Raw genomic sequence first — 25,851 nt, 5'->3', positions numbered from 1 at the left:
ATACCATGTTGTACTGTAGTTCCAGACCTGTCCATGTAGTGATACTAATACCATGTTGTCCTGTAGTTCCAGACCTGTCCATGTAGTGATACTAATACCATGTTGTCCTGTAGTTCCAGACCTGTCCATGTAGTGATACTAATACCATGTTGTCCTGTACTGTAGTTCCAGACCTGTCCATGTAGTGATACTAATACCATGTTGTCCTGTACTGTAGTTCCAGACCTGTCCATGTAGTGATACTAATACCATGTTGTCCTGTAGTTCCAGACCTGTCCATGTAGTGATACTAATACCATGTTGTCCTGTACTGTAGTTCCAGACCTGTCCATGTAGTGATACTAATACCTTGTTGTACTGTAGTTCCAGACCTGTCCATGTAGTGATACTAATACCATGTTGTCCTGTACTGTAGTTCCAGACCTGTCCATGTAGTGATACTAATACCATGTTGTCCTGTAGTTCCAGACCTGTCCATGTAGTGATACTAATACCATGTTGTCCTGTAGTTCCAGACCTGTCCATGTAGTGATACTAATACCATGTTGTCCTGTAGTTCCAGACCTGTCCATGTAGTGATACTAATACCATGTTGTCCTGTAGTTCCAGACCTGTCCATGTAGTGATACTAATACCATGTTGTCCTGTACTGTAGTTCCAGACCTGTCCATGTAGTGATACTAATACCATGTTGTCCTGTAGTTCCAGACCTGTCCATGTAGTGATACTAATACCATGTTGTCCTGTAGTTCCAGACCTGTCCATGTAGTGATACTAATACCATGTTGTCCTGTAGTTCCAGACCTGTCCATGTAGTGATACTAATACCATGTTGTCCTGTAGTTCCAGACCTGTCCATGTAGTGATACTAATACCATGTTGTCCTGTAGTTCCAGACCTGTCCATGTAGTGATACTAATACCATGTTGTCCTGTCCTGTAGTTCCAGACCTGTCCATGTAGTGATACTAATACCATGTTGTCCTGTAGTTCCAGACCTGTCCATGTAGTGATACTAATACCATGTTGTCCTGTAGTTCCAGACCTGTCCATGTAGTGATACTAATACCATGTTGTCCTGTAGTTCCAGACCTGTCCATGTAGTGATACTAATACCATGTTGTCCTGTACTGTAGTTCCAGACCTGTCCATGTAGTGATACTAATACCATGTTGTCCTGTACTGTAGTTCCAGACCTGTCCATGTAGTGATACTAATACCATGTTTTCCTGTAGTTCCAGACCTGTCCATGTAATGATACTAATACCATGTTGTCCTGTCCTGTAGTTCCAGACCTGTCCATGTAGTGATACTAATACCATGTTGTACTGTAGTTCCAGACCTGTCCATGTAGTGATACTAATACCATGTTGTACTGTAGTTCCAGACCTGTCCATGTAGTGATACTAATACCATGTTGTCCTGTACTGTAGTTCCAGACCTGTCCATGTAGTGATACTAATACCATGTTGTCCTGTACTGTAGTTCCAGACCTGTCCATGTAGTGATACTAATACCATGTTGTCCTGTAGTTCCAGACCTGTCCATGTAGTGATACTAATACCATGTTGTCCTGTACTGTAGTTCCAGACCTGTCCATGTAGTGATACTAATACCATGTTGTCCTGTCCTGTAGTTCCAGACCTGTCCATGTAGTGATACTAATACCATGTTGTCCTGTAGTTCCAGACCTGTCCATGTAGTGATACTAATACCATGTTGTCCTGTAGTTCCAGACCTGTCCATGTAGTGATACTAATACCATGTTGTCCTGTACTGTAGTTCCAGACCTGTCCATGTAGTGATACTAATACCATGTTGTCCTGTAGTTCCAGACCTGTCCATGTAGTGATACTAATACCATGTTGTCCTGTAGTTCCAGACCTGTCCATGTAGTGATACTAATACCATGTTGTACTGTAGTTCCAGACCTGTCCATGTAGTGATACTAATACCATGTTGTACTGTAGTTCCAGACCTGTCCATGTAGTGATACTAATACCATGTTGTCCTGTACTGTAGTTCCAGACCTGTCCATGTAGTGATACTAATACCATGTTGTCCTGTACTGTAGTTCCAGACCTGTCCATGTAGTGATACTAATACCATGTTGTCCTGTAGTTCCAGACCTGTCCATTTAGTGATACTAATACCATGTTGTCCTGTACTGTAGTTCCAGACCTGTCCATGTAGTGATACTAATACCATGTTGTCCTGTAGTTCCAGACCTGTCCATGTAGTGATACTAATACCATGTTGTCCTGTACTGTAGTTCCAGACCTGCCCATGTAGTGATACTAATACCATGTTGTCCTGTAGTTCCAGACCTGTCCATGTAGTGATACTAATACCATGTTGTACTGTAGTTCCAGACCTGTCCATGTAGTGATACTAATACCATGTTGTCCTGTAGTTCCAGACCTGTCCATGTAGTGATACTAATACCATGTTGTCCTGTACTGTAGTTCCAGACCTGTCCATGTAGTGATACTAATACCATGTTGTCCTGTAGTTCCAGACCTGTCCATGTGGTGATACTAATACCATGTTGTCCTGTAGTTCCAGACCTGTCCATGTACTAATACCATGTTTGCCTGTACTGTAGTTCCAGACCTGTCCATGTAGTGATACTAATACCATGTTGTACTGTAGTTCCAGACCTGTCCATGTACTAATACCATGTTGTCCTGTAGTTCCAGACCTGTCCATGTAGTGATACTAATACCATGTTGTCCTGTAGTTCCAGACCTGTCCATGTAGTGATACTAATACCATGTTGTCCTGTAGTTCCAGACCTGTCCATGTAGTGATACTAATACCATGTTGTCCTGTCCTGTAGTTCCAGACCTGTCCATGTAGTGATACTAATACCATGTTGTCCTGTAGTTCCAGACCTGTCCATGTAGTGATACTAATACCATGTTGTCCTGTAGTTCCAGACCTGTCCATGTAGTGATACTAATACCATGTTGTCCTGTAGTTCCAGACCTGTCCATGTAGTGATACTAATACCATGTTGTCCTGTACTGTAGTTCCAGACCTGTCCATGTAGTGATACTAATACCATGTTGTCCTGTACTGTAGTTCCAGACCTGTCCATGTAGTGATACTAATACCATGTTTTCCTGTAGTTCCAGACCTGTCCATGTAGTGATACTAATACCATGTTGTCCTGTACTGTAGTTCCAGACCTGTCCATGTAGTGATACTAATACCATGTTGTCCTGTACTGTAGTTCCAGACCTGTCCATGTAGTGATACTAATACCATGTTGTCCTGTACTGTAGTTCCAGACCTGTCCATGTAGTGATACTAATACCATGTTGTCCTGTCCTGTAGTTCCAGACCTGTCCATGTAGTGATACTAATACCATGTTGTCCTGTAGTTCCAGACCTGTCCATGTAGTGATACTAATACCATGTTGTCCTGTAGTTCCAGACCTGTCCATGTAGTGATACTAATACCATGTTGTCCTGTACTGTAGTTCCAGACCTGTCCATGTAGTGATACTAATACCATGTTGTCCTGTAGTTCCAGACCTGTCCATGTAGTGATACTAATACCATGTTGTCCTGTAGTTCCAGACCTGTCCATGTAGTGATACTAATACCATGTTGTCCTGTACTGTAGTTCCAGACCTGTCCATGTAGTGATACTAATACCATGTTGTACTGTAGTTCCAGACCTGTCCATGTAGTGATACTAATACCATGTTGTCCTGTACTGTAGTTCCAGACCTGTCCATGTAGTGATACTAATACCATGTTGTCCTGTACTGTAGTTCCAGACCTGTCCATGTAGTGATACTAATACCATGTTGTCCTGTACTGTAGTTCCAGACCTGTCCATGTAGTGATACTAATACCATGTTGTCCTGTAGTTCCAGACCTGTCCATGTAGTGATACTAATACCATGTTGTCCTGTAGTTCCAGACCTGTCCATGTAGTGATACTAATACCATGTTGTCCTGTAGTTCCAGACCTGTCCATGTAGTGATACTAATACCATGTTGTCCTGTACTGTAGTTCCAGACCTGTCCATGTAGTGATACTAATACCATGTTGTCCTGTAGTTCCAGACCTGTCCATGTAGTGATACTAATACCATGTTGTCCTGTAGTTCCAGACCTGTCCATGTAGTGATACTAATACCATGTTGTCCTGTAGTTCCAGACCTGTCCATGTAGTGATACTAATACCTTGTTGTACTGTAGTTCCAGACCTGTCCATGTAGTGATACTAATACCATGTTGTCCTGTACTGTAGTTCCAGACCTGTCCATGTAGTGATACTAATACCATGTTGTCCTGTAGTTCCAGACCTGTCCATGTAGTGATACTAATACCATGTTGTCCTGTAGTTCCAGACCTGTCCATGTAGTGATACTAATACCATGTTGTCCTGTAGTTCCAGACCTGTCCATGTAGTGATACTAATACCATGTTGTCCTGTAGTTCCAGACCTGTCCATGTAGTGATACTAATACCATGTTGTCCTGTACTGTAGTTCCAGACCTGTCCATGTAGTGATACTAATACCATGTTGTCCTGTAGTTCCAGACCTGTCCATGTAGTGATACTAATACCATGTTGTCCTGTACTGTAGTTCCAGACCTGTCCATGTAGTGATACTAATACCATGTTGTCCTGTAGTTCCAGACCTGTCCATGTGGTGATACTAATACCATGTTGTCCTGTACTGTAGTTCCAGACCTGTCCATGTAGTGATACTAATACCATGTTGTCCTGTCCTGTAGTTCCAGACCTGTCCATGTAGTGATACTAATACCATGTTGTACTGTAGTTCCAGACCTGTCCATGTAGTGATACTAATACCATGTTGTACTGTAGTTCCAGACCTGTCCATGTAGTGATACTAATACCATGTTGTACTGTACTGTAGTTCCAGACCTGTCCATGTAGTGATACTAATACCATGTTGTCCTGTAGTTCCAGACCTGTCCATGTAGTGATACTAATACCATGTTGTCCTGTAGTTCCAGACCTGTCCATGTAGTGATACTAATACCATGTTGTCCTGTAGTTCCAGACCTGTCCATGTAGTGATACTAATACCATGTTGTCCTGTAGTTCCAGACCTGTCCATGTAGTGATACTAATACCATGTTGTCCTGTAGTTCCAGACCTGTCCATGTAGTGATACTAATACCATGTTGTCCTGTACTGTAGTTCCAGACCTGTCCATGTAGTGATACTAATACCATGTTGTCCTGTAGTTCCAGACCTGTCCATGTAGTGATACTAATACCATGTTGTCCTGTACTGTAGTTCCAGACCTGTCCATGTAGTGATACTAATACCATGTTGTCCTGTACTGTAGTTCCAGACCTGTCCATGTAGTGATACTAATACCATGTTGTCCTGTACTGTAGTTCCAGACCTGTCCATGTAGTGATACTAATACCATGTTGTCCTGTACTGTAGTTCCAGACCTGTCCATGTAGTGATACTAATACCATGTTGTCCTGTAGTTCCAGACCTGTCCATGTAGTGATACTAATACCATGTTGTCCTGTAGTTCCAGACCTGTCCATGTAGTGATACTAATACCATGTTGTCCTGTACTGTAGTTCCAGACCTGTCCATGTAGTGATACTAATACCATGTTGTCCTGTACTGTAGTTCCAGACCTGTCCATGTAGTGATACTAATACCATGTTGTCCTGTAGTTCCAGACCTGTCCATGTAGTGATACTAATACCATGTTGTCTTGTAGTTCCAGACCTGTCCATGTAGTGATACTAATACCATGTTGTACTGTAGTTCCAGACCTGTCCATGTAGTGATACTAATACCATGTTGTCCTGTACTGTAGTTCCAGACCTGTCCATGTAGTGATACTAATACCATGTTGTCCTGTAGTTCCAGACCTGTCCATGTAGTGATACTAATACCATGTTGTCCTGTAGTTCCAGACCTGTCCATGTAGTGATACTAATACCATGTTGTCCTGTAGTTCCAGACCTGTCCATGTAGTGATACTAATACCATGTTGTCCTGTAGTTCCAGACCTGTCCATGTAGTGATACTAATACCATGTTGTCCTGTACTGTAGTTCCAGACCTGTCCATGTAGTGATACTAATACCATGTTGTCCTGTAGTTCCAGACCTGTCCATGTAGTGATACTAATACCATGTTGTCCTGTACTGTAGTTCCAGACCTGTCCATGTAGTGATACTAATACCATGTTGTCCTGTAGTTCCAGACCTGTCCATGTAGTGATACTAATGCCATGTTGTCCTGTAGTTCCAGACCTGTCCATGTAGTGATACTAATACCATGTTGTCCTGTACTGTAGTTCCAGACCTGTCCATGTAGTGATACTAATACCATGTTGTACTGTAGTTCCAGACCTGTCCATGTAGTGATACTAATACCATGTTGTCCTGTAGTTCCAGACCTGTCCATGTAGTGATACTAATACCATGTTGTCCTGTAGTTCCAGACCTGTCCATGTAGTGATACTAATACCATGTTGTCCTGTAGTTCCAGACCTGTCCATGTAGTGATACTAATACCATGTTGTCCTGTAGTTCCAGACCTGTCCATGTAGTGATACTAATACCATGTTGTCCTGTACTGTAGTTCCAGACCTGTCCATGTAGTGATACTAATACCATGTTGTCCTGTAGTTCCAGACCTGTCCATGTAGTGATACTAATACCATGTTGTCCTGTAGTTCCAGACCTGTCCATGTAGTGATACTAATACCATGTTGTCCTGTAGTTCCAGACCTGTCCATGTAGTGATACTAATACCATGTTGTCCTGTAGTTCCAGACCTGTCCATGTAGTGATACTAATACCATGTTGTCCTGTAGTTCCAGACCTGTCCATGTAGTGATACTAATACCATGTTGTCCTGTAGTTCCAGACCTGTCCATGTAGTGATACTAATACCATGTTGTCCTGTACTGTAGTTCCAGACCTGTCCATGTAGTGATACTAATACCATGTTGTACTGTAGTTCCAGACCTGTCCATGTAGTGATACTAATACCATGTTGTCCTGTACTCTAGTTCCAGACCTGTCCATGTAGTGATACTAATACCATGTTGTCCTGTAGTTCCAGACCTGTCCATGTAGTGATACTAATACCATGTTGTCCTGTAGTTCCAGACCTGTCCATGTAGTGATACTAATACCATGTTGTCCTGTAGTTCCAGACCTGTCCATGTAGTGATACTAATACCATGTTGTCCTGTAGTTCCAGACCTGTCCATGTAGTGATACTAATACCATGTTGTCCTGTAGTTCCAGACCTGTCCATGTAGTGATACTAATACCATGTTGTCCTGTAGTTCCAGACCTGTCCATGTAGTGATACTAATACCATGTTGTCCTGTAGTTCCAGACCTGTCCATGTAGTGATACTAATACCATGTTGTCCTGTAGTTCCAGACCTGTCCATGTAGTGATACTAATACCATGTTGTCCTGTACTGTAGTTCCAGACCTGTCCATGTAGTGATACTAATACCATGTTGTACTGTAGTTCCAGACCTGTCCATGTAGTGATACTAATACCATGTTGTCCTGTACTCTAGTTCCAGACCTGTCCATGTAGTGATACTAATACCATGTTGTCCTGTAGTTCCAGACCTGTCCATGTAGTGATACTAATACCATGTTGTCCTGTAGTTCCAGACCTGTCCATGTAGTGATACTAATACCATGTTGTCCTGTAGTTCCAGACCTGTCCATGTAGTGATACTAATACCATGTTGTCCTGTACTGTAGTTCCAGACCTGTCCATGTAGTGATACTAATACCTTGTTGTACTGTAGTTCCAGACCTGTCCATGTAGTGATACTAATACCATGTTGTCCTGTACTGTAGTTCCAGACCTGTCCATGTAGTGATACTAATACCATGTTGTACTGTAGTTCCAGACCTGTCCATGTAGTGATACTAATACCATGTTGTCCTGTAGTTCCAGACCTGTCCATGTAGTGATACTAATACCATGTTGTCCTGTAGTTCCAGACCTGTCCATGTAGTGATACTAATACCATGTTGTCCTGTAGTTCCAGACCTGTCCATGTAGTGATACTAATACCATGTTGTCCTGTAGTTCCAGACCTGTCCATGTAGTGATACTAATACCATGTTGTCCTGTAGTTCCAGACCTGTCCATGTAGTGATACTAATACCATGTTGTCCTGTACTGTAGTTCCAGACCTGTCCATGTAGTGATACTAATACCATGTTGTCCTGTACTGTAGTTCCAGACCTGTCCATGTAGTGATACTAATACCATGTTGTCCTGTACTGTAGTACCAGACCTGTCCATGTAGTGATACTAATACCATGTTGTCCTGTAGTTCCAGACCTGTCCATGTAGTGATACTAATACCATGTTGTCCTGTAGTTCCAGACCTGTCCATGTAGTGATACTAATACCATGTTGTCCTGTACTGTAGTACCAGACCTGTCCATGTAGTGATACTAATACCATGTTGTCCTGTAGTTCCAGACCTGTCCATGTAGTAATACTAATACCATGTTGTCCTGTAGTTCCAGACCTGTCCATGTAGTGATACTAATACCATGTTGTCCTGTACTGTAGTTCCAGACCTGTCCATGTAGTGATACTAATACCATGTTGTCCTGTACTGTAGTTCCAGACCTGTCCATGTAGTGATACTAATACCATGTTGTACTGTAGTTCCAGACCTGTCCATGTAGTGATACTAATACCATGTTGTCCTGTACTGTAGTTCCAGACCTGTCCATGTAGTGATACTAATACCATGTTGTCCTGTACTGTAGTTCCAGACCTGTCCATGTAGTGATACTAATACCATGTTGTCCTGTACTGTAGTTCCAGACCTGTCCATGTAGTGATACTAATACCATGTTGTCCTGTAGTTCCAGACCTGTCCATGTAGTGATACTAATACCATGTTGTCCTGTACTGTAGTTCCAGACCTGTCCATGTAGTGATACTAATACCATGTCCTGTAGGTGGGTAGTTTCTGCCTGTCCGAAGCGGAGTCGGGGAGCGATGCCTTCTCTCTGAAGACGCGTGCTGACAAACACGGGGACTACTACGTCATCAACGGTTCCAAGATGTGGATCAGTAATGCAGAGCAAGCTGGGGTGTTTCTGGTGATGGCCAACGTGGACCCGTCTGCTGTGAGTTCCCACGCAGTCACCAACCCACGCAGTCACCAACCCACGCAGTCACCGAACAAACCCACGCAGTCACCGAACAAACCCACGCAGTCACTGAAACAAACCCACGCAGTCACTGAAACAAACCCACGCAGTCACTGAAACAAACCCACGCAGTCACCAACCAAACTCACGCAGTCACTGAAACAAACCCACGCAGTCACTGAAACAAACCCACGCAGTCACTAAACAAACCCACGCAGTCACCAACCAAACCCACGCAGTCACTGAAACAAACCCACGCAGTCACTGAAACAAACCCACGCAGTCACTGAAACAAACCCACGTAGTCACTGAAACAAACCCACGCAGTCACTGAAACAAACCCACGTAGTCACCGAAACAAACCCACGCAGTCACCGAAACAAACCCACGCAGTCACTGAAACAAACCCACGCAGTCACTGAAACAAACCCACGCAGTCACCGAACAAACCCACGCAGTCACCGAACAAACCCACGCAGTCACCGAACAAACCCACGCAGTCACCGAACAAACCCACGCAGTCACCGAACAAACCCACGCAGTCACCAACCCAACCCACGCAGTCACTGAAACAAACCCACGCAGTCACCAACCAAACCCACGCAGTCACCAACCAAACCCACGCAGTCACTGAAACAAACCCACGCAGTCACCAACCAAACCCACGCAGTCACTGAAACAAACCCACGCAGTCACTGAAACAAACCCACGCAGTCACTGAAACAAACCCACGCAGTCACCAACCAAACCCACGCAGTCACTGAAACAAACCCACGCAGTCACTGAAACAAACCCACGCAGTCACTGAAACAAACCCACGCAGTCACCAACCCAACCCACGCAGTCACCAACCAAACCCACGCAGTCACCAACCAAACCCACGCAGTCACTGAAACAAACCCACGCAGTCACCAACCAAACCCACGCAGTCACCGAAACAAACCCACGCAGTCACCGAAACAAACCCACGCAGTCACCGAAACAAACCCACGCAGTCACCGAAACAAACCCACGCAGTCACCGAAACAAACCCACGCAGTCACCGAAACAAACCCACGCAGTCACCGAAACAAACCCACGCAGTCACCGAAACAAACCCACGCAGTCACTGAAACAAACCCACGCAGTCACCAACCAAACCCACGCAGTCACTGAAACAAACCCACGCAGTCACCAACCCAACCCACGCAGTCACCGAAACAAACCCACGCAGTCACCGAAACAAACCCACGCAGTCACCGAAACAAACCCACGCAGTCACCGAAACAAACCCACGCAGTCACCGAAACAAACCCACGCAGTCACCGAAACAAACCCACGCAGTCACCGAAACAAACCCACGCAGTCACCAACCCAACCCACGCAGTCACCAACCAAACCCACGCAGTCACCAACCAAACCCACGCAGTCACTGAAACAAACCCACGCAGTCACCAACCAAACCCACGCAGTCACTGAAACAAACCCACGCAGTCACTGAAACAAACCCACGCAGTCACCAACCAAACCCACGCAGTCACTGAAACAAACCCACGCAGTCACCAACCAAACCCACGCAGTCACCGAAACAAACCCACGCAGTCACCGAAACAAACCCACGCAGTCACCAACCAAACCCACGCAGTCACTGAAACAAACCCACGCAGTCACCAACCAAACCCACGCAGTCACTGAAACAAACCCACGCAGTCACCAACCAAACCCACGCAGTCACTGAAACAAACCCACGCAGTCACCAACCCAACCCACGCAGTCACCGAAACAAACCCACGCAGTCACCGAAACAAACCCACGCAGTCACCGAAACAAACCCACGCAGTCACCGAAACAAACCCACGCAGTCACCGAAACAAACCCACGCAGTCACTGAAACAAACCCACGCAGTCACCAACCAAACCCACGCAGTCACTGAAACAAACCCACGCAGTCACCAACCCAACCCACGCAGTCACCGAAACAAACCCACGCAGTCACCGAAACAAACCCACGCAGTCACCGAAACAACCCCACGCAGTCACCGAAACAAACCCACGCAGTCACCGAAACAAACCCACGCAGTCACCAACCAAACCCACGCAGTCACCAACCAAACCCACGCAGTCACTGAAACAAACCCACGCAGTCACCAACCCACGCAGTCACTGAAACAAACCCACGCAGTCACCAACCCACGCGGTCACTGAAACAAACCCACGCAGTCACCAACCAAACCCACGCAGTCACTGAAACAAACCCACAGTCACCAACCAAACCCACGCAGTCACCAACCAAACCCACGCAGTCACCGAAACAAACCCACGCAGTCACTGAAACAAACCCACACAGTCACCAAACAACAGGGTCTAGTTCATTCGGGGCACACCGAAGCATAACATTTTAAAAACGCTGTGCAACGGAAAATGAAAACCTAACTTATTATTGGACAAGTTCAGATAGTACCTCCGTTTCACTCTGTTTTGGACATTATTTTCTTCCGTGTCATGTCTAAGGAACATCTCCTTGATTTCCAGGCCTCATGGTCAACGTTATTCCAAACTTTCCAACCTGTAGTAGTTATGGTAGTGTTTGTCTTCAGACTGAAGAGGAGTTTCTCCTTAGTGGTTGATATGTCCTGTTGAGAGGAGTTTCTCCTTAGTGATTGTCTTCAGACTAGAGGAGTTTCTTCTTAGTGTTTGTCTTCAGACGAGAGGAGTTTCTCCTTTAGTGTTTGATATGTCCTGTTGAGAGGAGTTTCTCCTTAGTGTTTGTCTTCAGACTAGAGGAGTTTCTCCTTAGTGTTTGATATGTCCTGTTGAGAGGAGTTTCTCCTTAGTGTTTGATAGGTCCTGTTGAGAGGAGTTTCTCCTTTAGTGTTTGTCTTCAGACTAGAGGAGTTTCTCCTTAGTGATTGTCTTCAGACTAGAGGAGTTTCTCCTTAGTGTTTGTCTTCAGACTAGAGGAGTTTCTCCTTTAGTGTTTGTCTTCAGACTGTAAAGGAGTTTCTCCTTAGTGATTGTCTTCAGACTAGAGGAGTTTCTCCTTAGTGATTGTCTTCAGACTGTAGAGGAGTTTCTCCTTAGTGATTGTCTTCAGACTAGAGGAGTTTCTCCTTAGTGATTGTCTTCAGACTAGAGGAGTTTCTCCTTAGTGATTGTCTTCAGACTGTAGAGGAGTTTCTCCTTTAGTGTTTGATATGTCCTATTGAGAGGAGTTTCTCCTTAGTGTTTGTCTTCAGACTAGAGGAGTTTCTCCTTAGTGATTGTCTTCAGACTAGAGGAGTTTCTCCTTAGTGATTGTCTTCAACAGTAGAGGAGTTTCTCCTTAGTGTTTGTCTTCAGACTAGAGGAGTTTCTCCTTAGTGATTGTCTTCAGACTAGAGGAGTTTCTCCTTAGTGTTTGTCTTCAGACTAGAGGAGTTTCTCCTTAGTGATTGTCTTCAGACTAGAGGAGTTTCTCCTTAGTGATTGTCTTCAGACTAGAGGAGTTTCTCCTTAGTGATTGTCTTCAGACTGTAGAGGAGTTTCTCCTTAGTGTTTGTCTTCAGACTAGAGGAGTTTCTCCTTAGTGTTTGATATGTCCTGTTGAGAGGAGTTTCTCCTTAGTGTTTGATAGGTCCTGTTGAGAGGAGTTTCTCCTTAGTGATTGTCTTCAGACTAGAGGAGTTTCTCCTTAGTGATTGTCTTCAGACTAGAGGAGTTTCTCCTTAGTGTTTGTCTTCAGACTAGAGGAGTTTCTCCTTTAGTGTTTGATATGTCCTGTTGAGAGGAGTTTCTCCTTAGTGTTTGATATGTCCTGTTGAGAGGAGTTTCTCCTTAGTGATTGTCTTCAGACTAGAGGAGTTTCTCCTTAGTGATTGTCTTCAGACTGTAGAGGAGTTTCTCCTTAGTGTTTGTCTTCAGACTAGAGGAGTTTCTCCTTAGTGATTGTCTTCAGACTGTAGAGGAGTTTCTCCTTAGTGATTGTCTTCAGACTGTAGAGGAGTTTCTCCTTAGTGATTGTCTTCAGACTAGAGGAGTTTCTCCTTAGTGATTGTCTTCAGACTAGAGGAGTTTCTCCTTAGTGATTGTCTTCAGACTGTAGAGGAGTTTCTCCTTAGTGATTGTCTTCAGACTAGAGGAGTTTCTCCTTAGTGATTGTCTTCAGACTGTAGAGGAGTTTCTCCTTAGTGATTGTCTCAGACTAGAGGAGTTTCTCCTTAGTGATTGTCTTCAGACTGTAGAGGAGTTTCTCCTTAGTGATTGTCTTCAGACTGTAGAGGAGTTTCTCCTTAGTGTTTGTCTTCAGACTAGAGGAGTTTCTCCTTAGTGATTGTCTTCAGACTAGAGGAGTTTCTCCTTAGTGTTTGTCTTCAGACTGTAGAGGAGTTTCTCCTTAGTGTTTGTCTTCAGACTGTAGAGGAGTTTCTCCTTAGTGATTGTCTTCAGACTAGAGGAGTTTCTCCTTAGTGATTGTCTTCAGACTAGAGGAGTTTCTCCTTAGTGATTGTCTTCAGACTGTAGAGGAGTTTCTCCTTAGTGTTTGTCTTCAGACTGTAGAGGAGTTTCTCCTTAGTGATTGTCTTCAGACTAGAGGAGTTTCTCCTTAGTGATTGTCTTCAGACTAGAGGAGTTTCTCCTTAGTGATTGTCTTCAGACTAGAGGAGTTTCTCCTTAGTGATTGTCTTCAGACTGTAGAGGAGTTTCTCCTTAGTGATTGTCTTCAGACTAGAGGAGTTTCTCCTTAGTGTTTGTCTTCAGACTAGAGGAGTTTCTCCTTAGTGATTGTCTTCAGACTAGAGGAGTTTCTCCTTAGTGATTGTCTTCAGACTAGAGGAGTTTCTCCTTAGTGATTGTCTTCAACAGTAGAGGAGTTTCTCCTTAGTGTTTGTCTTCAGACTAGAGGAGTTTCTCCTTAGTGATTGTCTTCAGACTGTAGAGGAGTTTCTCCTTAGTGATTGTCTTCAGACTAGAGGAGTTTCTCCTTAGTGATTGTCTTCAGACTGTAGAGGAGTTTCTCCTTAGTGATTGTCTTCAGACTAGAGGAGTTTCTCCTTAGTGATTGTCTTCAGACTGTAGAGGAGTTTCTCCTTAGTGGTTGTCTTCAGACTAGAGGAGTTTCTCCTTAGTGATTGTCTTCAGACTAGAGGAGTTTCTCCTTAGTGATTGTCTTCAGACTAGAGGAGTTTCTCCTTAGTGATTGTCTTCAGACTGAAGAGGAGTTTCTCCTTAGTGTTTGTCTTCAGACTAGAGGAGTTTCTCCTTAGTGATTGTCTTCAGACTAGAGGAGTTTCTCCTTAGTGATTGTCTTCAGACTGTAGAGGAGTTTCTCCTTAGTGATTGTCTTCAGACTAGAGGAGTTTCTCCTTAGTGATTGTCTTCAGACTAGAGGAGTTTCTCCTTAGTGATTGTCTTCAGACTAGAGGAGTTTCTCCTTAGTGTTTGTCTTCAGACTAGAGGAGTTTCTCCTTTAGTGTTTGATATGTCCTGTTGAGAGGAGTTTCTCCTTAGTGTTTGATATGTCCTGTTGAGAGGAGTTTCTCCTTAGTGATTGTCTTCAGACTAGAGGAGTTTCTCCTTAGTGATTGTCTTCAGACTGTAGAGGAGTTTCTCCTTAGTGATTGTCTTCAGACTAGAGGAGTTTCTCCTTAGTGATTGTCTTCAGACTAGAGGAGTTTCTCCTTAGTGATTGTCTTCAGACTAGAGGAGTTTCTCCTTAGTGATTGTCTTCAGACTAGAGGAGTTTCTCCTTAGTGTTTGTCTTCAGACTAGAGGAGTTTCTCCTTTAGTTTTTGATATGTCCTGTTGAGAGGAGTTTCTCCTTAGTGATTGTCTTCAACAGTAGAGGAGTTTCTCCTTAGTGATTGTCTTCAGACTAGAGGAGTTTCTCCTTAGTGATTGTCTTCAGACTAGAGGAGTTTCTCCTTAGTGGTTGATATGTCCTGTTGAGAGGAGTTTCTCCTTAGTGGTTGATATGTCCTGTTGAGAGGAGTTTCTCCTTTAGTGTTTGATATGTCCTATTGAGAGGAGTTTCTCCTTAGTGTTTGATATGTCCTGTTGAGAGGAGTTTCTCCTTTAGTGTTTGATATGTCCTGTTGAGTGGAGTTTCTCCTTTAGTGTTTGATATGTCCTATTGAGAGGAGTTTCTCCTTAGTGGTTGATATGTCCTGTTGAGAGGAGTTTCTCCTTTAGTGTTTGATATGTCCTGTTGAGAGGAGTTTCTCCTTAGTGTTTGATATGTCCTGTTGAGAGGAGTTTCTCCTTAGTGGTTGATATGTCCTGTTGAGAGGCGTTTCTCCTTAGTGGTTGATATGTCCTGTTGAGAGGAGTTTCTCCTTAGTGGTTGATATGTCCTGTTGAGAGGAGTTTCTCCTTTAGTGTTTGATATGTCCTGTTGAGAGGAGTTTCTCCTTAGTGGTTGATATGTCCTGTTGAGAGGAGTTTCTCCTTAGTGGTTGATATGTCCTGTTGAGAGGAGTTTCTCCTTTAGTGGTTGATATGTCCTATTGAGAGGAGTTTCTCCTTAGTGGTTGATATGTCCTGTTGAGAGGTAGCTCCTAGGAAGCAGCTCCTTCCTGGTTTACACTCTGTTGGAACCTGTGTATGTGACCAATAAAGTTTTTCATTTTGTATTAAGCAGTAAATGACAGTATCTTCCTCCTTGTCGACAGGGTCACAGAGGTATCACCTGCTTCATCGTGGACAGAGACACCGAGGGGCTTCAGATCGGCAAGAAGGAGAACAAACTGGGTCTGAGAGCCTCTTCAACCTGTCCTCTTAACCTGGACAACATCAAGGTAGGTAGGCTCTTCAACCTGTCCTCTTAACCTGGACAACATCAAGGTAGGTAGGCTCTTCAACCTGGACAACATCAAGGTAGGTAGGCTCTTCAACCTGTCCTCTTCAACCTGGACAACATCAAGGTAGGTAGGCTCTTCAACCTGTCCTCTTCAACCTGGACAACATCAAGGTAGGTAGGCTCTTCAACCTGTCCTCTTCAACCTGGACAACATCAAGGTAGGTAGCCTCTTCATCCTGGACAACATCAAGGTAGGTAGGCTCTTCAACCTGTCCTCTTCAACCTGTCCTCTTCAACCTGGACAACATCAAGGTAGGTAGGCTCTTCAACCTGGACAACATCAAGGTAGGTAGGCTCTTCAACCTGGATAACATCAAGGTAGGTAGGCTCTACAACCTGTCCTCTTCATCCTGGATAACATCAAGGTAGGTAGGCTCTACAACCTGGACAACATCAAGGTAGGTAGGCTCTTCAACCTGTCCTCTTCAACCTGGACAACATCAAGGTAGGTAGGCTCTTCAACCTGGAGAACATCAAGGTAGGTAGGCCCTTCAACCTGTCCTCTTCAACCTGGTCAACATCAAGGTAGGTAGCCTCTTCAACCTGTCCTCTTCATCCTGGACAACATCAAGGTAGGTAGGCTCTTCAACCTGTCTTCTTCAACCTGTCCTCTTCAACCTGGACAACATCAAGGTAGGTAGGCTCTTCAACCTGTCCTCTCAACCTGGACAACATCAAGGTAGGTAGGCTCTTTAACCTGTCCTCTTCATCCTGGACAACATCAAGGTAGGTAGGCTCTTCAACCTGTCCTCTTCAACCTGGACAACATCAAGGTAGGTAGGCTCTTCAACCTGGACAACATCAAGGTAGGTAGGCCCTTCAACCTGTCCTCTTCAACCTGGACAACATCAAGGTAGGTAGGCTCTTCAACCTGGACAACATCAAGGTAGGTAGGCCCTTTAACCTGTCCTCTTCAACCTGGACAACATCAAGGTAGGTAGGCTCTTCAACCTGTCCTCTTCATCCTGGACAACATCAAGGTAGGTAGGCTCTACAACCTGGATAACATCAAGGTAGGTAGGCTCTTCAACCTGGACAACATCAAGGTAGGTAGGCTCTTCAACCTGGACAACATCAAGGTAGGTAGGCTCTACAACCTGGACAACATCAAGGTAGGTAGACTCTACAACCTGGACAACATCAAGGTAGGTAGGCTCTTCAACCTGGATAACATCAAGGTAGGTAGGCTCTTCAACCTGGATAACATCAAGGTAGGTAGGCTCTTCAACCTGGATAACATCAAGGTAGGTAGGCTCTACAACCTGTCCTCTTCATCCTGGATAACATCAAGGTAGGTAGGCTCTACAACCTGGATAACATCAAGGTAGGTAGGCTCTTCAACCTGTCCTCTTCAACCTGGATAACATCAAGGTAGGTAGGCTCTACAACCTGGATAACATCAAGGTAGGTAGGCTCCTCAACCTGGATAACATCAAGGTAGGTAGGCTCTTCAACCTGTCCTCTTCAACCTGGATAACATCAAGGTAGGTAGGCTCTTCATCCTGGATAACATCAAGGTAGGTAGGCTCTTCAACCTGTCCTCTTCAACCTGGACAACATCAAGGTAGGTAGGCTCTTCAACCTGGACAACATCAAGGTAGGTAGGCTCTTCAACCTGGAGAACATCAAGGTAGGTAGGCTCTACAACCTGTCCTCTTCAACCTGGACAACATCAAGGTAGGGATGGCACACATTCTAAATATGAACGAATCTAGACAGTAACAACAACCAGCAATGAAAAGGTGAATCTGATAGGCATCAACCTGTCCATCAGATCAGAAGCATGTTGATTGAATGGTAATGTAATGTGTTTTAATAATGACTCTACCTTCTAGCTGCTTATATGAAATGTGGCTCTACTCTCTAGAAGTGGCCATTTTCATTGTATCCGTATTTTAGATCCTGTCTATATATTTTGTAGGGCTGACCCCATTTAGGCGACTGGTCCATTGATTGGTCCATAGGCTGTTGGTCGACCAGAGATTTCTTTAGTCGAGCGGATTATTGACATCATTTTTCATTGGCGTACAAGACACCCATGTGATTTGCGTCTGTCTGAGTGGACCAATCCGTTGCGGAGGCCGTGGGGATGGCAGTCACTGTAAGACATGTGCTACTGAAATTATATATGGTTATATTATGTCAGAACAACGGTGCAACACCTAATAGAAAATAATATTATTTTATAACGAATGTGATTTCTCCCACGTTGGATAGCTGTCACTGTCCGCGGTTCTGAACCGTTGAATTTGTCCTCTTTCCTTAGAACATGTTGCTATGTGCATACTGGTTACTGTTGCTATGTGCATAATAACAAAGGTAACCAGGATATTGGTTACCGTTGCTATGTGCATAATAGCAAAGGTAACCAGCATATTGGTTACCGTTGCTATGTGCATAATAACAAAGGTAACCAGGATATTGGTTACCGTTGCTATGTGCATAATAGCAAAGGTAACCAGCATATTGGTTACCGTTGCTATGTGCATAATAACAAAGGTAACCAGGATATTGGTTACCGTTGCTATGTGCATAATAACAAAGGTAACCAGCATATTGGTTACCGTTGCTATGTGCATAATAACAAAGGTAACCAGGATATTGGTTACCGTTGCTATGTGCATAATAACAAAGGTAACCAGGATATTGGTTACCGTTGCTATGTGCATAATAACAAAGGTAACCAGGATATTGGTTACCGTTGCTATGTGCATAATAACAAAGGTAACCAGCATATTGGTTACCGTTGCTATGTGCATAATAACAAAGGTAACCAGGATATTGGTTACCGTTGCTATGTGCATAATAGCAAAGGTAACCAGCATATTGGTTACCGTTGCTATGTGCATAATAACAAAGGTAACCAGGATATTGGTTACCGTTGCTATGTGCATAATAACAAAGGTAACCAGCATATTGGTTACCGTTGCTATGTGCATAATAACAAAGGTAACCAGGATATTGGTTACCGTTGCTATGTGCATCATAGCAAAGGTAACCAGGATATTGGTTACCGTTGCTATGTGCATAATAGCAAAGGTAACCAGCATATTGGTTACCATTGCTATGTGCATAATAACAAAGGTAACCAGGATATTGGTTACCGTTGCTATGTGCATAATAACAAAGGTAACCAGCATATTGGTTACCGTTTCTATGTGCATAATAACAAAGGTAACCAGCATATTGGTTACCGTTGCTATGTGCATAATAGCAAAGGTAACCAGCATATTGGTTACCGTTGCTATGTGCATCATAGCAAAGGTAACCTGCATATTGGTTACCGTTGCTATGTGCATCATAGCAAAGGTAACCTGCATATTGGTTACTGTTGCTATGTGCATCATAGCAAAGGTAACCAGCATATTGGTTACCGTTGCTATGTGCATCATAGCAAAGGTAACCAGCATATTGGTTACCGTTGCTATGTGCATCATAGCAAAGGTAACCAGCATATTGGTTACCGTTGCTATGTGCATCATAGCAAAGGTAACCTGCATATTGGTTACCGTTGCTATGTGCATCATAGCAAAGGTAACCAGCATATTGGTTACCGTTGCTATGTGCATAATAGCAAAGGTAACCAGCATATTGGTTACCGTTGCTATGTGCATCATAGCAAAGGTAACCTGCATATTGGTTACCGTTGCTATGTGCATCATAGCAAAGGTAACCTGCATATTGGTTACCGTTGCTATGTGCATCATAGCAAAGGTAACCAGCATATTGGTTACCGTTGCTATGTGCATCATAGCAAAGGTAACCAGCATATTGGTTACCGTTGCTATGTGCATCATAGCAAAGGTAACCTGCATATTGGTTACCGTTGCTATGTGCATCATAGCAAAGGTAACCTGCATATTGGTTACCGTTGCTATGTGCATCATAGCAAAGGTAACCAGCATATTGGTTACCGTTGCTATGTGCATCATAGCAAAGGTAACCTGCATATTGGTTACCTCCGCGTTGCGTCGTACCTAAGAACAGCCCTTAGCCGTGTTATATTGGCCGTATACCACACCTCCTCGGGCCTTATTGCTTAAATATAGACTACTCTATCAATCATTCATTCGTTCATGTCATCACACAGCATACGAGTCGTTCGTGTCATCACACAGCATACGAGTCGTTCGTGTCATCACACAGCATACGAGTCGTTCGTGTCATCACACAGCATACGAGTCGTTCGTGTCATCACACAGCATACGAGTCGTTCGTGTCATCACACAGCATACGAGTCGTTCGTGTCATCACACAGCATACGAGTCGTTCGTGTCATCACACAGCATACGAGTCGTTCGTGTCATCACACAGCATACGAGTCGTTCGTGTCATCACACAGCATACGAGTCGTTCGTGTCATCACACAGCATACGAGTCGTTCGTGTCATCACACAGCATACGAGTCGTTCGTGTCATCACACAGCATACGAGTCGTTCGTGTCATCACAGCATACGAGTCGTTCGTGTCATCACACAGCATACGAGTCGTTCGTGTCATCACACAGCATACGAGTCGTTCGTGTCATCACACAGCATACGAGTCGTTCGTGTCATCACACAGCATACGAGTCGTTCGTGTCATCACACAGCATACGAGTCGTTCGTGTCATCACACAGCATACGAGTCGTTCGTGTCATCACACAGCATACGAGTCGTTCGTGTCATCACACAGCATACGAGTCGTTCGTGTCATCACACAGCATACGAGTCGTTCGTGTCATCACACAGCATACGAGTCGTTCGTGTCATCACACAGCATACGAGTCGTTCGTGTCATCACACAGCATACGAGTCGTTCGTGTCATCACACAGCATACGAGTCGTTCGTGTCATCACACAGCTTACGAGTCGTTCGTGTCGTCACACAGCGTACGAGTCGTTCGTGTCGTCACACAGCGTACGAGTCGTTCGTGTCGTCACACAGCGTACGAGTCGTTCGTGTCGTCACACAGCGTACGAGTCGTTCGTGTCGTCACACAGCGTACGAGTCGTTCGTGTCATCACACAGCGTACGAGTCGTTCGTGTCGTCACACAGCGTACGAGTCGTTCGTGTCATCACACAGCATACGAGTCGTTCGTGTCATCACACAGCATACGAGTCGTTCGTGTCACCACACAGCATACGAGTCATTCATGAGTCGTTCATGAGTCGTTCATGCTTAGAAATGTAATCAAAACATTTTAGTTTTAAAAGGAAATAAAGGTATCCTTGAATAATTAAACAATAAATAAACCGCAATGTGTCAGGGATTGCGTTATTTTTTAAATTGTTTACGCTGTTCCAAATGGTCAGATGTTTTCTTCTTGTAATCTAACAGCAGGTTTGGCGTTTTTCTTGAATCTCTCGTAGTTTCTACGACTAAATCAAATGTCTTCCACATATCTGTCTTTCCCGTTCCCTCCTGAGCAACCAGGAAACATTCCCCCGTTTTTCACGTTTCTTATTCACATCCTCCGTATCCATTTCGCTGTCAATGTGTTCGGAGTTTATAACCAATTTTTATAGTGATTTATGATAGGCTATAGGTCAGGTCCTATTGGTCACATGCATGCGTCACATGTCACGTAAAGAGAGCGAGCAGTAGACGGATTTAGCTGTTACACAGTGCTGCAAGTGCCGTCGGAACACCCCAATGAATCATTTTGTGTCTTAATTATTTAATCAAACGGTGAGCTTAAAGCATCAGACAAGCTCAGTGCATAGAGTTGATTTTATTCAACACACAGGGTGTGTCTATATCTGGGGGAAAAAATACAACTTTAAAAAGAAAAATTCAACCAATGGATTGGTCGAAAGAACTGAGGACTCTTGGTCGACCAACATGTGTTTTAGTCAGGGGACAGAGCCTAATATTTTGTCTGTTGCTGGCACCAAACACTTCACCAAGTCAAATTCTGGGTACGTGGAAATGTACTTTGCGAATAAAAAAAAATGTGATTCTGATTTTGTTTGAAGGTTCCCGAGAAGAACGTCTTGGGTCAGATCGGCCACGGATACAAGTACGCCATCGGCATGCTGAATGAAGGCAGGATCGGGATCGCTGCTCAGATGCTGGGACTGGCTCAGGGCTGCTTCGACCAGGCCGTTCCCTACACCAGACAGAGGGTTCAGTTTGGAAAACGCGTCTTCGACTTCCAGGTGAAAACGGATTCATTTCCTGCTCATGGAATTCATGTTTCTCCTCTTGTAGGGTGTTGCTGCTATGACCCGTGTGTGGCGTTTACTGACTTCTATCAAACTAATCTTTGTGATTATTTTAAAAGCCTCCATTATTCTCCATGTTACAGGCCATGCAGCACCAGATAGCCCATGTAGCCACCCAGATAGAGGCTGCCAGGTTGCTTACCTACAACGCTGCCCGGCTGAAGGAGGCAGGAAGACCTTTCATCAAGGAGGCCTGCATGGCCAAGTACTTCACCTCAGAGGTGAGCTGAATGTAGAGACCAAGGCCCATATTCATACAGCGTCTCAGAGTGCTGATCTACGATCATATAATCACTGGACTGGTCCTGTATCAGAACCCTGCTCGGCGAGGGTCCCGCCCTGCTCGGCGAGGGGGTCCCGCCCTGCTCTTCTAATAGAGTGAATGAACAGTGCAAATCCAAACTATTTCATCCAACAGCATCACAGTATTTGTGTTTAACAATATGCTGATTGTTCTTCCCTCCATAAATGTAGGTGGCAACGGTGACCACTTCAAAATGCATCGAGTGGATGGGAGGGGTCGGCTTCACCAAAGACTACCCTGTTGAGAAATACTACAGAGATTGTAAAATAGGTACGTATCTACGACTAGTTCCAAAGCTATCCTGTTCTGTTGCTATGCAACCCGGTGGGTAACGTGACTCTGTGGGGTGGTGTTTAGGAACGTCTTAGCTACAGTTAGCTAGCTAGTTATTGGGCCACAGCAAGGTGGAGGGGGGAGGGGGGTGGTGCTGGGCTACACAGAAGGTCATCTGATCCTCGAGGAATTCCTCTGTCTGGTCTGACCTTGGTGTTCTAGGAGAGAGTGGGTGTGTGCTAGGAGAGAGGGGGTGTGTGCTAGGAGAGAGGGGGTGTGTGCTAGGAGAGAGTGGGTGTGTTCTAGGAGAGAGGGGGTGTGTTCTAGGAGAGAGGGGGTGTGTGCTAGGAGAGAGGGGGTGTGTGCTAGGAGAGAGTGGGTGTGTTCTAGGAGAGAGTGGGTGTGTGCTAGGAGAGAGTGGGTTTGTCCAAAATGCTGTATTATTCTCTATAGAGTGCATTTCTGTTGACTGCAGCCCTGTGGCGTTCTAGATAGAGGACGGGGCCCTGTGGCGTTCTAGACGGAGGACGGGGCCCTGTGGCGTTCTAGACGGAGGACGGGGCCCTGTGGCGTTCTAGACAGAGGACGGGGCCCTGTGGCGTTCTAGACGGAGTACGGGGCCCTGTGGCGCTCCTAGACGGAGGACGGGGCCCTGTGGCGTTCCTAGACGGAGGACGGGGCCCTGTGGCGCTCCTAGACGGAGGACGGGGCCCTGGGGCGCTCCTAGACGGAGGACGGGGCCCTGTGGCGCTCCTAGACGGAGGACGGGGCCCTGTGGCGCTCCTAGACGGAGGACGGGGCCCTGTGGCGCTCCTAGACGGAGGACGGGGCCCTGTGGCGCTCCTAGACGGAGGACGGGGCCCTGTGGCGCTCCTAGACGGAGGACGGGGCCCTGTGGCGCTCCTAGACGGAGGACGGGGCCCTGTGGCGCTCCTAGACGGAGGACGGGGCCCTGTGGCGCTCCTAGACGGAGGACGGGGCCCTGTGGCGCTCCTAGACGGAGGACGGGGCCCTGGGGCGCTCCTAGACGGAGGACGGGGCCCTGGGGCGCTCCTAGACGGAGGACGGGGCCCTGGGGCGCTCCTAGACGGAGGACGGGGCCCTGGGGCGCTCCTAGACGGAGGACGGGGCCCTGTGGCGCTCCTAGACGGAGGACGGGACCCTGTGGCTTTCTAGATAAGAGGACGGGGCGCTATTTCAGACACACCCACTCAACCAGGGTACGGTCCAGGAAGCTCTTACGACACAATGACACTTGCTTTCATCGGTTGGTTCTACTTTGGCTGTTGATGGCAGAGATTTTGGCAGATCGCAGTTAGACAGACTGAGTGATCTGTTTCTCTTTGGTCCAGTACTGATTTAAGGAAACCTATATTTTAATTCTAGGTGGAAGTTATGGACATAACATGTAATCTGTAATGTTCTATTCCAGTATTGGTGTAATGGTCATTAAAGCTGTTTTTCCATGTTTGTGTCCATACAGGTACCATTTATGAGGGCACGACCAACATCCAGCTGTCCACCATGGCCAAGTTTATAGACAAGGAGTATGACCACTGACCTGGTCTGGTCTGTTTCCTCATCATGGAGACTGACCTGACCGTATCCTCATCATGGAGACTGACCTCCTGACCTGACCGTATCCTCATCATGGAGACTGACCTGACCTCCTGACCGTATCCTCATCATGGAGACTGACCTGACCTGATCTCCTGACCGTATCCTCATCATGGAGACTGACCTCCTGACCGTATCCTCATCATGGAGACTGACCTCCTGACCTGACCTCCTGACCGGATCCTCATCATGGAGACTGACCTGACCTCCTGACCGTATCCTCATCATGGAGACTGACCTCCTGACCGGATCCTCATCATGGAGACTGACCGTCATACCCTCCTCTTTGTGACCAATTGGTTTTTATCACTCGTTGTTGAACTGTTGTGTGATTTTAGGCCTCTATTCAATCTGAATCGTTGGAAGTTCAGCCTTTTACAGCATGATTTGGACATTTTAAAGACAATGTTCCCGGGTTAGTGGAGACTGCATACACGGTAAACGCTGCGTGTGTCGGCTCAATGGGAAATGACCTCTTTAAATTTAAAATCACCCAATCTGTACCTCTTCAGCCACCCAGACTGAATAGTGCCCTTCGTGTCAGGCCTTAGTGTAGAGGTCATGTGTGAACCACTGCTGACTAGAGGATGCTCCATAATCATGTACACTTAGTCAATGTATCTGTTGCTTTCCACTATGGATGGATTAATGGTTACTGTTTCCAGACCTGTAGATAGTGTAAAGTAGCTCTGGTGTGTTGGTATTGTAAGTGTTTTCAACTGTTTCCAGACCTGTAGATAGATAGTGTAACGTAGCTCTGGTGTTGGTATTAACTGTTTTCCCCTACTTCCATATCGCTCTTTCAGAATGTTCCACCTCAGTAGCTTGTGCTTTTTTACAAAACTAATAAGAATATATCATGTTCATTCTACAGTATTGGTATTTACTATTTACTCGGCTGATTTTAATAGTCTCATATCAAATCAGTGCCTTTATCCCAGCACAGTTTGTTGTTTTTTATTTTGTTAACACCACAAGATATAATATAATGCCTCCGTTAGATGAAGTCCTTCTATGGTTGTGTAGTCTGTTGGGTGGTTTGGGCTCAACCGTTGTCGTGGTAACCATGTTTACTTCCTGTCAGAGCATTCTTTCAGCACTCTACTTTATTTTAACGATATATCTGGGGAATTCGTTTTTAAAACACAACTAGAAGAGATTGTCTAAGTTTTTATATTCATCAACTTCTTTGACAATACTAATAAATATTGAAAAGGTGTTTTTAATGATCTTGTCTCTTATTGCTGCTAAGGTATTCTTGCGATGCTATCCTTCTAAATCTCGTTTAGCTAGAGTACCAAAGCCCATGCAAAGCCTAACTCCTGGCAAGTCTGTTGTTCAGCCACTAGATGGCAGACATTTCCTTGTTTTTCTGAGTCTGCGACGTGAGGTTTGTTAGTACGTCACAGTAAAAGCCACAGACCGTAACGTCCAAAAGAGCAGTAAATTAG

The 25,851-nt window shown here is 45.0% G+C and overlaps 1 protein-coding gene and 1 long non-coding RNA gene across 3 annotated transcripts in view; one reads left to right on the top strand and one right to left on the bottom strand.

Annotated features, from left to right (window-relative positions):
• LOC129845967 (short/branched chain specific acyl-CoA dehydrogenase, mitochondrial-like) overlaps positions 1–25,619 on the top strand; it is a 43,405-nt gene extending 17,786 nt beyond the window's left edge. The window contains exons 5-10 of the mRNA XM_055913955.1: positions 8,988–9,158; positions 15,809–15,934; positions 21,958–22,140; positions 22,290–22,427; positions 22,681–22,780; positions 24,267–25,619. Coding sequence (XP_055769930.1) covers positions 8,988–9,158; positions 15,809–15,934; positions 21,958–22,140; positions 22,290–22,427; positions 22,681–22,780; positions 24,267–24,343 — 795 coding nt within the window. The 3' untranslated portion in view covers positions 24,344–25,619. The remainder of the gene's footprint in view (positions 1–8,987; positions 9,159–15,808; positions 15,935–21,957; positions 22,141–22,289; positions 22,428–22,680; positions 22,781–24,266) is intronic.
• Positions 16,135–16,955, bottom strand: LOC129845968 (uncharacterized). Of its 2 annotated transcripts, XR_008758151.1 has the most exons (6): positions 16,901–16,955; positions 16,755–16,867; positions 16,601–16,647; positions 16,380–16,459; positions 16,267–16,346; positions 16,135–16,219 (listed from the first exon to the last, which is right to left on the bottom strand). It is a non-coding gene; the product is annotated as an uncharacterized LOC129845968 (long non-coding RNA). The 2 variants fall into 2 exon arrangements; XR_008758150.1 differs by lacking the exon at positions 16,267–16,346 and having other exon boundaries at positions 16,160–16,219.
• Positions 25,620–25,851: the final 232 nt, after the last annotated feature.

Source organism: Salvelinus fontinalis, unplaced genomic scaffold (assembly GCF_029448725.1).
Source record: "Salvelinus fontinalis isolate EN_2023a unplaced genomic scaffold, ASM2944872v1 scaffold_0414, whole genome shotgun sequence".
NCBI lineage: Eukaryota > Metazoa > Chordata > Actinopteri > Salmoniformes > Salmonidae > Salvelinus > Salvelinus fontinalis.
This window is presented reverse-complemented; position numbering and strand designations above follow the sequence as displayed.